Below are 15,016 nucleotides of genomic sequence, written 5' to 3'. Positions count from 1 at the left end.
TGCCTCCGTCTCCCCTGCTTGCCCATGGAGCAGCGCATGGGTGGCATGAGAGGTAAGATGACAAAGGCTGGCTGCAGGAAGTCCCGGTCCAAAACCCTGCTTCCTGTGTCCCTCTCATCTGATCTCTTCAGTTTGGCGGTCTGCAGTCTTCAACAAGGAGATGGCATTTTCCCATTTCAGGCAGACACTTCCAGAAGATGCCCGGAAGTACTTCGATAAAGAGACTCGTGTCCTGCACGTTCCAATGAAGATCATCGTTTCAGATCAGGTAAGTGGTGCAGTGTTGGGCCTTGTGCTTGGAGGACAGCGGAAGGCTGAGTCCCAGTAGCGTAGCCAGAGGGGCAGCGTGGTAAGTACTGCAAGTGCCGTATAAGCGGCCCCATCCCCCTCTGGCTACACTACTGCTGAGTCCTGTTCTGTTGAGGCTGCGAAACCTCCTTGGAGCTCATCACAGGCAGGGCAAAGTCTGACTTTCTGCTTTGAAACCAGTGATGTCTTTTACCCAGCGACCCCTGGAAGGATGCTTCTCTTGATCCGGCCCCTCTGCTATTGTTTCAGAGTAAGCCTGTCAGATTTACTATCAGCGCCATCATCACGACCTCGGATGTGGAGATCAGTCCAAATGAATTAAATTTTGGATACTGTTCTATCTATGAAGCTGTCCGGACATCCATCACGCTAACAAACAAAGCCATCCTGCCTCAGGAGTATGGCTTCGTCAAACTTCCAGAGGTAAAAAAAAAAAAAAAAAAAGCCAATTCCTATAGTACTTGTGGGAATTTGCAAGCAAGAGAGGTTAGGGTCACTGTTGTGTATTTCATGCTAAAAATAATTCAAACTCAACACAGGGTGGGCCTGTAGCAGTTTTGTAGGTTCCAGATACGGGACCCCAAGACCACTGATGTCAATCTGTCTGGTCATTTGTCCGCTGCCACCAGTCCAGGTCCCCCTTCTCCACAAGGCCTTGAGGGGTTAGGATCACATCTTTCTGGATTCGCAACCTTGAATCTGGTTGGCCCTCCAGAATTGAAAGCAGGAACAAAGTAGAGACGACGCAGCTATTTAAAACTGAACTGAGTTTTATTTGCAAAGAATTTTTTGGTGTCTGCCTTTCTCTGCAGTAGTTCAGCAGTGTGGTGCATTGGTGATGATGCTCCATGATTTTGCTTTGTGAGTAAACTCCAACTCCCCACGCTGAATGTCTAAGATTTCCTTTTATGCACTTAAGAACATAAGAACAGCCCCACTGGATCAGGCCATAGGCCCATCTAGTCCAGCTTCCTGTGCCTCACAGCGGCCCACCAAATGCCCCAGGGAGCACACCAGATAACAAGAGACCTGCAAGGCCTCCTGGGAATTGTAGTTAAGAACATAAGAACAGCCCCACTGGATCAGGCCATAGGCCCATCTAGTCCAGCTTCCTGTATCTCACAGCGGCCCACCAAATGCCCCAGGGAGCACACCAGATAACAAGAAGACCTGCAAGGCATTCTGGGAATTGTAGTTAAGAACATAAGAACAGCCCCACTGGATCAGGCCATAGGCCCATCTAGTCCAGCTTCCTGTGCCTCACAGCGGCCCACCAAATGCCCCAGGGAGCACACCAGATAACAAGAGACCTCATCCTGGTGCCCTCCCTTGCATCTGGCATAGCCTATTTCTAAAATCAGGAGGTTGCGCGTACACATCATGGCTTGTACCCCGTAATGGATTTTTCCTCCAGAAACTTGTCCAATCCCCCTTTAAAGGCGTTCAGGTCAGATGCCTTCACCACAGCCTGTGGCAAGGAGTTCCACAGGCCAACCACACGCTGTGTAAAGAAATATTTTCTCTTGTCTGTTCTAACTCTCCCAACACTCAGTTTTAGTGGATGTCCCCTGGTTCTTTGGGGGGTGTCTGGCTCCTCCCACTTTCATTTGGAAGGGAATTTCAAACCAAGCTGCCCTTCCCATACTTTTTGTTTTTAACTTAAATTTTTTAAATAAAAGTTTTAATTGTTTTTATAAAAATGATTTGTTTTGAGAACAGATGTGCTTCCTCTCTTTGACATGCATGTAAATCGTCTTTTTTTTTTTTTTTTTTTTTTTTTGCTATCTTTACAAAAGTTTGTAGAAGTTCAGCCCAGCGATGGGTTTGGGGTGCTCCTGCCCCTTGAAAGTTTGACTTTGGATGTCATCTTCCACGCCAAAAGGGCCAAGGAATACAACTTTGAGCTCACCTGCAAGACTGAAATAAATAGGTGCGTTCCAAGAATTGGTGATGATGATGGTTTTCCAGCTACAAGGCTGGAACGCATCAAGGTTCCTGATGAAGGGTTTGCCTCTAAGAGGCAAAGCAATTTTACTGAGGAGAGGGATGTAGTGATTGGGAGTGGAGTGCAGTAGCATAGCCAGAGGGGGGCAGTGCGGTAAGTATCACAGGTGCCGCAACATGCTGTGTAAGGGGCACCTCCCACTCGCTGCCGGAGCCATTGGGGCAGGGATGGCAGTATGCAGGTGCTTGCAATGTACAGGTGCTGCCCCAATAGCTTAGACAGCGAGTGGAGGGGAGCTCCCCGCTTAGGAGTGACAGTTCTCTCCTTGCCGCATCTGCAAACATTCCCACTTGGTCCCACCATCCTGTTTTGTCCACAACTAGAAAGCCGTTAGGTGCAACAGGCTTCAGAGTGGTCAAAGCCGGAGTTGCCAGACCATGGTTAAGTCTAAACCAGCAGATGGCCCTATGAGGTGGAGAGCTCGACTGAGGCTTTATATGTTCCTAAGCCAGGCTATCCCTTCCCGGACCGTGTCCCCCACCTGGAAATTGGAGAGCCTTAAGAAGGCAACCACCTAAACTGAGCCTTCTCTCCAGAGTATCGGTTCACGCGCTGAGTTGTGCAGCATTGAGACCAACTCGGAATACCTGTGAAGAGCCAGAACAGGAGAAAGGAGAGCCACAAACAGAGAAGGAGGGAGGGGTGGGCAAGCAAACTAAGCAGGGGACAGATGGCGGCCAGTTGTGGTGTGCTCATGGAACCCCTTAAGGGGTCTCAGGGAGCCGCAGGGCTCCAAGGAGCACAGTCTAAGAAACACTGCCTTAAATGGTCAAGTGTTGCCGGTTTTCTACAATGAAGTCTATATGAGTTAAAACTCATTATTGTGTATACATTTTATGGAGGCACCCTGTATAGTATTAAAGCCGAATTTTCTGTTTTTATATTGGTAGTATTGGCAACCTTCAGTCTCGAGAGACTCTGGTATCGTGCTCTGAAAGGTGGTTCTGGCACAGCATCTAGTGTGACTGAAAAGGCCAATCCGGGAGTGACAATCCCTTCCACACCGGGAGCAAATGCAGTCTGTCCCTGGTCTGTCTCCCTGGCTATGGGCCTTACTTCTTTGCCTCTTAGCCTCAGACTGTTGGCAAAGTGTCTCTTCAAACTGGGAAAGGCCATGCTGCACAGCCTGCCTCCAAGCAGGCCGCTCAGAGGCCAGGGTTTCCCACTTGTTGAGGTCCATCCCTAAGGCCTTCAGATCCCTCTTGCAGATGTCCTTGTATCGCAGCTGTGGTCTACCTGTAGGGCGCTTTCCTTGCACGAGTTCTCCATAGAGGAGATCCTTTGGGATCCGGCCATCATCCATTCTCACGACATGACCGAGCCAACGCAGGCGTCTCTGTTTCAGCAGTGAATACATGCTAGGGATTCCAGCACATTCCAGGACTGTGTTGTATGGAACTTTGTCCTGCCAGGTGATGCCGAGGATGCGTCGGAGGCAGCGCATGTGGAAAGCGCTCAGTTTCCTCTCCTGTTGTGAGCGAAGAGTCCATGACTCGCTGCAGTACAGAAGTGTACTCAGGACGTAAGCTCTGTAGACCTGGATCTTGGTATGTTCCGTCAGCTTCTTGTTGGACCAGACTCTCTTTGTGAGTCTGGAAAACGTGGTAGCTGCTTTACCGATGAGCTTGTTTAGCTCGGTATCGAGAGAAAGAGTGTCGGAGATTGTTGAGCCAAGGTACACAAAGTCATGGACAACCTCCAGTTCATGCTCAGAGATTGTAATGCAGGGAGGTGAGTCCACATCCTGAACCATGACCTGTGTTTTCTTCAGGCTGATTGTCAGTCCAAAATCTTGGCAGGCCTTGCTAAAACGATCCATGAGCTGCTGGAGATCTTTGGCAGAGTGGGTAGTGACAGCTGCATCGTCGGCAAAGAGGAAGTCATGCAGACATTTCAGCTGGACTTTGGATTTTGCTCTCAGTCTGGAGAGGTTGAAGAGCTTTCTGTCTGATCTGGTCCGGAGATAGATGCCTTCTGTTGCAGTTCCAAAGGCCTGCTTCAGCAGGACAGCGAAGAAAATCCCAAACAAGGTTGGCGCAAGAACACAGTCCTGCTTCACTCCGCTTCGGATGTCAAAAGGGTCTGATGTGGAGCCATCGAAGACAACAGTGCCCTTCATGTCCTTGTGGAAAGATCTGATGATGCTGAGGAGCCTGGGTGGACATCCGATCTTGGGGAGAATCTTGAAGAGGCCGTCTCTACTGACCAGGTCGAAAGCCTTTGTGAGATCTATGAAGGCTACAAAGAGTGGCTGTCGTTGTTCCCTGCATTTCTTCTGCAGTTGTCTAAGGGAGAATACCATATCAGTGGTGGACCTGTTGGCTCGGAATCCACACTGCGATTCTGGATAGACACTCTCTGCAAGTACCTGGAGCCTCTTTAGTACAACTCGGGCAAACAGCTTTCCTACAACGCTAAGGAGAGAGATGCCGCGGTAGTTGTTGCAGTCACCCCTGTTGCCTTTGTTCTTGTACAGCGTGATGATGTTTGCATCCCTCATGTCTTGAGGTACTCCACCTTCTCTCCAGCAGAGACAGAGGATTTCATGCAGCTCAGTGACGATGATCTCTTTGCAGCATTTTAGGACTTCAGCAGGGATGCTGTCTTTTCCAGGTGCCTTGCCAAAGGCAAGGGAGTCCAGGGCCACGTGAAGTTCTTCTAGGGTTGGTTCACTGTCAAGCTCCTCCAGCACAGGCAGGCACTCAATGTTGTTCAGTGCTTCTTCGGTGACTACATTTTCTCTGGAATATAGCTCAGAGTAGTGCTGCACCCAGCGTTCCATCTGCTGCGCCTGATCCTGGATGACCTCGCCTGTGGCAGACTTCAGAGGGGCAATTTTCCTCTGTGTTGGACCTAGGGCCTGCTTGATACCATCATACATCCCCTTGATGTTGCCCATGTCAGCTGCTATCTGTATCTCGGAACAGAGCTGGAGCCAGTAGTCGTTAGCACATCTCCTGGCAGTCTGTTGGACTCTGCTGCGAGCAGTTCGGAGGACCTGCAGGTTGCGCTCACTGGGACAGGCCTTGTATGCTGCTTGAGCTCTCCTCTTTTCCTCAATGACTGGTGTCAACTCCTCAGAGTGGGCTTCAAACCAGTCTGCTGCCTTGTTGGTCTTCTTGCCGAATATGGACAAGACGGTGTTGTAAACGGTATTCTTGAAATGTTCCCATCTGTTGGATGCGTTTGCGTCGGCCAGGCCTGGAAGAGATTCCTCAAGCGCTTGTGCAAATTCCTTCACTTTTCTCTGATCCCGGGTCTTGCTGGTATCAATGCGAGGTCTTCCTTCCTTTTTCGTGTGATACAGTCGCTTTGTTTGCAGTTTCACTCTGCTACACACCAGGGAGTGGTCAGTGTCGCAGGCAGCACCATGATAACTGCGTGTGATCTTGATGCTGGGAAGGCTGGAGCGTCTGGTGAGGATCAGGTCGAGCTGGTGCCAGTGCTTTGATCTTGGATGTCTATGTTGGGGCTTTGTGTTGAAGAACGTGTTGCTGACACAGAGACCGTGATGACAGCAAAACTCTAGCAGGCGTTGGCCATTTTCTTTCATCCTCCCAGTGCCAAACTGACCTAAGCAAGTGGGCCATGAACTGTTATCAGCACCAACTCTAGCATTGAAATCGCCGAGGATGAACAATGGCTCTTTTACAGGGATTTTCTTGACAGTGGTGGCCGGGTCATCATAGAATTTGTCTTTGGCTTCTGCTGGAGACGACAGAGTCGGTGCATAAGCACTGATGAGAGTGACAGGTCCTGCTGATGACTGGAGCTGCAGGGACAAAATTCTTTCACTTCCCACAGTAGGTGGGATGATGGATTTCAGCAGGGTATTTCTGACCGCAAAGCCAACGCCATGTTCCCTGGTTTCGTTTGGTGGTTTTCCCTGCCAGAAAAATGAGAAATTTCTCTCCTTGACAGATCCGGAATCTGGCAGCCTAGTCTCTTGAAGGGCGACGATGTCCATCTGCAGTCTGCTCAGCTCCATGTCGATGACAGCTGTTTTGCGTGCGTCGTCTATTTCTTGCAGGTCATCAGAGAAGCCAGGTGTCATTGTCCTAACGTTCCAGGTGCCCAGCTTTAGGGCAGTAGTTTTCTGTTTTCTGTTGCATGGTGCAGAGTTGTCAATCCGCTTGTCGGTTTTCACCCTAAACCCCACGCACCCCATGAGGTTAACGGACCGTGGCGAGGCAACACCTTACTGGCTGGGGACTGCCCAGCTTAAGGCGGGCGGTAGCTGCCCAATGAGATGCAATGATCTCTCCCACCGTCGGAAGCAGCCCCTGGCGTCATGCTCTACGCCAATCGAGCAAAGACTTATAACCGGTAAACTGCTGCTTCCCGTGTTGTGCCGACGCCGTATGGCGAAGTTGGAGTGTCCTCTCCAGTGCGCGAAGCCTGGGTAAAGAAGGTATGGATAGGCTGTTACCCATGCAGCAAATCCCCCCTCTCCACGTCGCTAGAATGGTCCAATGGAAAGGCAGAAGCCAATACGGTTAGTTCCAGCGGCGTCGCAGGAGTTGCCAGAACGTGACTGTATAATATAAAAACTTTAATATATGTTTTTATATTATACTTTCCTATTTCTCGGAAGTAACTTCAAACACATGGCAACAATTCAATTTCAAAGTTAAATAAACCAAGAAAGCCAAAGTCAGCCAGAACCAAGCAAGTGAGCCCAAAGGGATAAAGTACCATATTTTTCACTCCATAAGACGCACTTTTCCCCCCCAAAAAAGTGGGGGGGGGGAAGTGTGTGCGTCTTATGGAGCGAATACTGGGGGCAAGGTCCGCACCGGGGGCAAGGTCCTCATTTGCGCAGGCGCCACAGGGGGAGGGCAGGCGGAGAACAAAGGGGGCAAAGTCCGCACCGGGGGTGAGGTCCTCATTTGCACAGGTGCCACAGGGGGAGGGCAGGCTTACTTTAAAAGTAAGTTTTCATCCTCTAAAAACTAGGTGTGACTTATGGTCAGGTGCGTCTTATGGAGCGAAAAATACGGTAGTTGACAGTAGCATATCGGGGGGGGCGGAAACCCGGTGCAAAATGATACGATGACACCACCCCACTGCACATCATTGCATCACCTCCCTGCACTTGTGCAGACAGCCTCCTCCACTGCTCTTGCATGGCCCTGGCCCCAGAAACTGCTCCGTTTGGAGCTGTACAAGAGCCCAGGAGGGCGAGAGGACCCATTCTGCATCCGTGCACCAAAAGGTGAGTCCTGTCATCCCCTGCGGAGACAGCAGAAAAATACCACTCTGCCGCACAGGAAGGGAGCAATGGACACCCTGCCCCATCTTGCTACACTGCTGGCAGTTGGAGCATCCCAGGCGGACAAAGGTATTTTCATTCAGACCTTCTAGCTTGGTTATCTTGGTGGGTCTCTGGTAACAGAACTGAATGGGAATGGATGGTCACCCAAACTTCCTGATTGTTCTGTTTGATTTTAAGTAAAACTTCGGGGAGAGGGAGGAAAAAGGGAACGGAGAGAGGAAAATCTCCTGTTGCTTGTTGAAAGTTGACCAAACGTGATGGAATGCCAGGCTCGTCATAGAGCTTATTTGGGTCTTGGCAAGGGGGCCGAGCTGCCGCTGTGACGGTTTCTGCTGTGTTTCCATTCTTAGAGAATTCAAGCTGTCGTGCAAGGCCACCGGCGTCCACCCTCCCCTCGAGCTCTCTCACTGCTTGGTCCAGTTCTTGGCCACCGCTCTCAACGATGTGTCGATAGCGACCATTTTTGTGATAAACTCCCACGTCAGCCTCAATGAGATCACTCACGTCGTCCCAAAGATTGGCGAGGGAGAAGCCGCCCCCGTTGGGCCCACTTCCTTCCAGTTCCTCGTTCCGGAAGATTCTCCCCTCACCTTCTTGCCATGTGTTGGAACTGTACTGCCTGGGAAGGTAAATTCTCTCTCTCTCTCTCTCTCTCTCTCTCGGCACATGGAACACAAATGACAACATCCATGAGTGACTTCCAGCCTTATGGAGCATTGCAGCAAGTCATGCTTCTCTAAGGAAAATTATAACATTGGCGGCCCATGTAACTTCAAGTCACTTTTTGAAATATACATTTTATGGGCTCAGAGCAACTTATAGGCATTATTTGCCAGGACTTCCCCCCCTTCCCATACGTTAATTGCCCAGTCTCCAAGATTTTAGATTTATTTTAGATCATTTTAAATTGTTGGCAACCTTCAGTCTCGAAAGACTCTGGTATCGCGCTCTGAAAGGTGGTTCTGGAACAGCGTCTAGTGTGGCTGAAAAGGCCAATTTGGGAGTGACAATCCCTTCCACACCGGGAGCAACTGCAGTCTGTCCCTGGTCTGTCTCCCTGGCTATGGGCCTTCCTTCTTTGCCTCTTTGCCTCAGACTGTTGGCCAAGTGTCTCTTCAAACTGGGAAAGGCCATGCTGCACAGCCTGCCTCCAAGCGGGCTGCTCAGAGGCCAGGGTTTCCCACCTGTTGAGGTCCACTTCTAAGGCCTTCAGATCCCTCTTGCAGATGTCCTTCTATCGCAGCTGTGGCCTCCCTGTAGGGCGCTTTCCTTGCCCGAGTTCTCCATAGAGGAGATCCTTTGGGATCCGGCCATCATCCATTCTCACGACATGACTGAGCCAACGCAGGCGTCTCTGTTTCAACTTTGTCCTGCCAGGTGATGCCGAGAATGCGTCGGAGGCAGCGCATGTGGAAAGTGTTCAGTTTCCTCTCCTGTTGTGAGCGAAGAGTCCATTTATTTAAAATAAATAAAGCTATAAATACTAATAACGTTGGCTGGGTCTGCCGTGGCTGGAACCCTGCTGGCCTGATGTGTCACACCGTCCCTCTGCCATGGACAACACCCACATCAGGACAGCACAGCGGGCGACTGAAGGGCCAGTGTGGGAAGTGCATTGCTTCACTGCAGCCTGCCACATGGGCTCTCAGTGACTCGTGCCTGACCTTGGCTGTTGTCTGACCTGTTGACCTCTGGCACCAGCCGTGAGTCCGACCTTTGCACGGTGCGCTGCCCTGTCTTTATTCTTATTTTGCCCACTCCCTTTCTTTCTCTCCTGAACCCAGAAATGCATGGTCAGGGTCTCCTTCCGGCCAGTGCTGTGTGATCAGCTGATCAGGATGGAGGCCGCGAACCTGCTGCGCGAAGCTGCCGAAGCGAAGGCGCAGGCAGAGAAGAAGGCGTGGGATTTGGAGATGCAGGTAAGTGAGAGGTGACCTGGCCCTCCTTGAACAGGATGTTTGGTTATATCCACAGCTGCTGCGTGGACGGAAGCGCATGGACTGCAGAGCTCAAGAAAATCAGAACAGTCCTGGCTTCGACACTGTCAAATCTCCCTTTGTCACAGTCTGCAACCACACAATGTTTGTTTTGGTCAAGAGCAGCCGGGAGTGGTGGGAAGGCGTTGTGGAGTCGGCCAATGACATGATGTGTGTGTGTGTGGGGGGGCGTTAAATCCTTTCCCCTTGCATGACAGTCCTAGTAAAAATCCCACCCCAATTCCCGAACAGCTGCTTTTTACAAAATAAGAAAGGGCTAATTCTGTGTTTGACGGGACATCAGGATCAAAGGAGCAGACCCATGCAGGGAGCTGGCCATAGGTTGCCTCCACTGTTCTTCTTTGGATTATCTTCCTGCCCCTCTGACACGGTGACATCTTCTCCCTGCTCCACCCCCCAGCTGGGATCCTGCTCCTGGGGCCCCCCACCCACCCCCTCCCTGCTCCACCCCCCAGCTGGGATCCTGCTCCTGGGGCCCCCCATACCACCCCCCAGCCCAACTATCTGGCTAGAACATTCTACCCACTCAGCGGCTCTCTTCCTACCAGAAACGGAAGGAAGAGACCCTGATGCCGCGGAAGGACGGGAAGAAACATTCCAGCAGCTACTACCTCAGTCAGCTCTCCCGGGACAGGTCCAGCAAATCCAGCTCCAGGGCATATGAGCAGCTCAGCCCAGAAGACATCAGGCCAGAGTGAGTAGGAAGAAGCACTTCCTGGGTCAGAAAGCCTTGGCATGTTTGTAGATCCCACTGTTTGTAGATCCCCACGTCTGACAGCATCTCTCTTTTTCACCTTTTGGGGTACCACACCACCACCGGAGACACAGCTATGTGTGCCAGAGTGGGTGGCCAGCCACACAGACGTGTCTCTTTTGAAGGACCAGACACACAGTGGGAAGTCAGGTTCTGTCGCGTGTCATGATTGTTTTGTGCTTTCAGCAGATACTCGGTGTTTCTCACAAGCCGCCTCGAGCACATCCCTTGTGGAAGAGGGAAGTCGCAGGATAAGAATCTTTTAATGAATAAAACAATATTACATTCTCCCAATGGGGACCGTATTGGGCAACCTCTCTCCCCCCCACTGCTATAAAAATGAGCAAATGCTTTTGTGTTCTTTAACCCAGGGGTAGAGGTGGGAGAAAACCATTTGACGTTTTCATGGGTCTGGGGTTTTTCCGAAAGTTACATGTGCCGAGAAAGCAGTGTCGTGTGTTTTTGTTCAAAATTTACATTCTAATTATATATATAATCACTTTTAAAAGTGTTCTAGGTAAGTGATGCAAGTGATATAGCGTCAGCCATAGTCAATTACTCATGCACCCCCCATTAACAAAATAACAATAACCAAATAAAACTTTTTTTTTCATGGATTTCTTTTTTACAAAAATGAGAAGGCAGAAAGTGGTGCTAAGTGTTTTTAATTTGTTATCGCCATTTTCTCCCACCTCTACCCACTGGGTCTCAAATCCTATTGATACAGGCTGTGCTTTTGTTTGTCTGTTTACAGTTGACTGTGTCTTTTTGCCTCTCTAGTTCAGAAGAGTATATTACAGCACATTTGTCCCTGATCCGGAGCTTTAAAGAACGATTTGAAAGATACGTTATCCCATGCCTTGTGGCAAGTGGCAAGATCGATGAGAAGACAGGGGCAGAAAATCTGCAGTACAGGTACTGTGTAGATCAGGGGTGCTCAACCGGTCGATCGCGAGGCAAAATGAGTCGATCGCGGAGCCCTTAGTCTATAGACTAGAGTAGACTAAGGGAGCTCCCGCGATCGACTCAATTTTGCCTCGCGATCGACCGGTTGATCGCGATCGACGTGTTGAGCACCCCTGGTGTAGATGGAGCAGAATTGAGGCCAGGCGGCTGTGGGCTTTGTGACCAAGCCCTGTGCAATGAGACTCCCGCACCACACCTAGATGAAGCCCATTGGGTGCTAGCATCAGGACCGAGGTGCCTAGGGTCACTCTAGCCAGGTCTTCAGAAGGGTGTGGGCCATTTGCTTACATGCTGCTTTGGCTGCACCTGCTAAATGAGGAAGGGCGCCTGTGCCCCTTTTGCAATGTGCACAGAGCTCTTGGCTTTGCTTAAACTAATTTTTCTTCCTTTATGTTTATGGAGTACCGTCCATGCACATGGCATCTTGCAAAGAGGGCGCCACTTCCCACATCAATCCTATACATGCTTGGGAATACCAGTTGCTGTAGGCTTATACCATAGTCTTTTTGAGGCTGAAGGTTGCCAGCCATATTTTTTTTTTTACGTGCCTACTTGGCACATATAGTCCCCACTGCTGTCCCACTGATGTCGTCCCAAGGAAGAGCATATATCCGCTTGCAGCCCTAGTTGCTGCTCTCACTGGGTTGGCATAAGGACCTCACGCGCAAGCACTTTGCATGCTCAAACGGCGCTATTCCAGTGCCAAGTGGTGGTTTTGTTTAGGCAAGAGAAGGAGGGGGGAATGGAGAATGGGAAAGAAGCTGACCGAGAGGTCCCAATTCAAATCTTGCCTCTGCCATAATCTCACTCTTGGCAGGCAACCCACTAACAGCCTTGTCCCCATGTTGCTCAGATTACTGAGACAACACCTGTGAAGCCCTTTGATTCAATTGAAAAACCATAAATAAACAGGTAGAATAATATCAATGCATCACTGATGCTGTTTGGTTAAAGAAACCCACTGAGCACGTTACTAGGGGTTGCAGTGCAGATGCAAGCGACTCAGCAAAGCACCCAAATACACAGCAAGACTCAAATCTCCTCCCGCGCCTGTCTTTTGCAGATACTATGAGACCCAGAAGTGTGCTCAGGTACAAGTGACTCTCATTCTACACCAGGGGTGTCAAATGTCAGGCCCAGGATCAGATGTGACCCCTAGTAGCTCTTTTTCCAGCCCCCATGATAATTGGTGCCCTTTCAGTGGCACCACTTCACTGCTGAGACTGCAAGGGTGACGCTGCGTTGAGCTGCAGCAGAGGCAGCACTGCTCAAAGGGCAGCCTGCGTGATAATTGACTCTCCGTACCTCACCATATCTGGCCGTCATCTGCTTAATGACGTCACTTCCTGGTTAATGATGTCACTTCCAACCCTCAGCAGGTGCCATGAATGCTATTCAGCCCATGATGTGAAGCAACTGACATCCTGTTCTGTACACTGAGCGAGTGCCGTTTTTTCGTTTCCACAGTCCTTATAATACGTTGTACCTTGAGCTGCATTGTCCTGCTGTGGCACCATCTGTTATGGGTGACTTCCACAACGGCAAATCAGTCTTTGACTTTGGGGAGGTTGCAGTAGGTATGAAACGCTGACTTCCCACAAGCGGTTTTCCTTCCCCTTCTTCTCCCCTCCTCTTTGGGTTGACCTGGATCTCTTATAAACATCGTGTGTGTTTCTGATGGACTGTTGAGCCCACCTCTTTGTACCTAAGATGTACGTTTAGACTGATCATCTCCTCTTTTTTTTTTCTTTTTATTTTTGGACCGTGGACTCTCACCATGAGCTGGCAAGCACATAATGTACAAAGGAGGAATGGCTTTGGGATTCCACACTGTCACTGCCCGGCACATTATTATAGCTGCCTCTGCTGCTTTTCTTCTTGTGCTTCCCAGATTCAAAAGTTGAAAAGAAGCTGAAGAGAAAATGTGGAGGAGAGGAGAAGAATGAGCTAGAGTAGCACCACTACTCTAGCCCACAACTCTGTTTTCCTCCACACTTCCTCTTTTGCTCTGTTCCACTCTTCCTCTCTCAACCCAGAGAGAAGGAGGAGAAGTGATAGAGTCAGCAGCTAGTGGATGTGCCACTGGGATAGGTGGAAAGACATTCGGCACTGCAATGCACACATTCATGATAAGCTTGCTGCCTTGAATGTTGGGAGGAGGCCGACCCTGCCAGTGTCAATAATAACACAGACCAACACGCATGTAGGGTCCCTGCCCTGGAGGGGCCTGGAGCAGGCTTGTTCCACCCCCAGGGAGGCCTCAGATTGGCTGAGAGGGGAGGGGGTTCCAGCACCCTTGTCCTCCTCCCTAGCAGAGCTGCCAAACCTGGCCTAGGAGCAGGAGCTGTTCACCTCACAGCTCCCCTGCTTCACACTGCCTGCCTCTCATCCCTGGCCTCCCTGTTTTATGGAGCAAGCCCGCCCCCTTTGGCTCCTCCCCTTCCTCCAGGTGGGGCAGAAAAGGCCTTTCCAGCTCCCGGCTTGTTTCCTGCAGTGTTCCTTGTCTGCCCTGCCAGCCCCCCTCTGGCTGGTTGGGGTGAGCCAACCTTCTTTGCCCCCTTCAAGGGCAGGGAAGTCTCCCCACCCTGGGCATGGGGTGCCTGCTCTAGGGTAAGTCAGGGGGTCAGGGCATCTGGGAGGGGCCCCGACAACGCATTTTGCTGGCTTCAGACTTTTTCCTGGGGTATACAGGAGTGGCCCCTTATCCATGGGGATTCCATTCTGAAACCCACCCACCCCCAGATACCTGAAACCACGGATATGGGCAAACGCCCATCCCCAGGGGGCCGCCCCCCAGAGGCAATGGGACCTTCACTCCCCTCACGTCTGGGAGGGGCATCTGAGCTCAGCAGAGATCGAGGACGTTCATCCTCGGCCTCTGCTGAGCTCATACTGAGCTCTAAAGCTGAAAAAAAAAGTCCTGTTTGGCATTAAATCGCCACTTCCAGTTTCTCTGTGAAACCAGAAGTTACATTTTTTTAACTTTAGAGCTCAGACTGGGATGGATATCCTCGGCCTTTGCTGAGCTCAGGGGCCCCTCCGGAGGCGAGGGGAGATGCGGAGGGGGTGCATGCACTGGGGAGGCGGGCCTGATCCGCAGATAAGTGAATCTGCAGATATGGAGATGACAGCAACTGTTACCCTGCACATGCCTGATCTTGTCTGATCTTGGAAGCTAAGCAGGGCTAGGCCTGGTTAGTACTTGGATGGGAGACTGCCTGGGAATACCATGTGCTGTAGGCTTATACCATAGTCTTTTCCAGACTGAAGGTTGCCAACCATCAGATATGGGATCCGCAAATATGGGGGAGGCCCCTGTATTTGGGGTGCTGATTCCAAAAACGGCATCAGTTTTGTCCTATTCCATCTAGTTTCAGAGATACTGCATAACCTTGTTAGTGAAGGGTTCAAAGCGGCTTCCTCGTGAGGAAACCATGCTGTAGGCTTCCTCACAAGGAATCCACTTAAGCCATTCACAAACAAAGCTAATGCCATATCTCCAAAATTAGACATGATAGGGCAGATGGTTCCCAAAAATTTTAGCATCAGGATCCACTTTTTAAAGCAGCACTCTCTTGGGACCCCCTAGCTTTACAAGACTAAAAAAAGAGTTTCACTTTATCAGCTACTCAAGCCTCTGTTTTTATCCTTTTTTACTATGGTGCGGGGAGACTGCCCTCTGGAGCTCCACATTCATCCGATCAGGACCA

The 15,016-nt window shown here is 50.5% G+C and overlaps 1 protein-coding gene across 1 annotated transcript in view; it reads left to right on the top strand.

The window, feature by feature from the left end:
* Nucleotides 1-15,016, top strand: part of CFAP74 (cilia and flagella associated protein 74) — a 123,123-nt gene that overhangs the window by 90,386 nt on the left and 17,721 nt on the right. Inside the window, 8 exon segments of the mRNA XM_066637397.1 lie at nt 181-268; nt 559-732; nt 2,106-2,239; nt 7,940-8,216; nt 9,374-9,508; nt 10,135-10,280; nt 11,121-11,255; nt 12,774-12,883. Of these exon segments, the coding sequence (XP_066493494.1) occupies nt 181-268; nt 559-732; nt 2,106-2,239; nt 7,940-8,216; nt 9,374-9,508; nt 10,135-10,280; nt 11,121-11,255; nt 12,774-12,883 (1,199 nt within the window).

Source organism: Tiliqua scincoides, chromosome 9 (genome assembly GCF_035046505.1).
Source record: "Tiliqua scincoides isolate rTilSci1 chromosome 9, rTilSci1.hap2, whole genome shotgun sequence".
NCBI classification, from domain to species: Eukaryota; Metazoa; Chordata; class Lepidosauria; order Squamata; family Scincidae; genus Tiliqua; species Tiliqua scincoides.
This window is presented reverse-complemented; position numbering and strand designations above follow the sequence as displayed.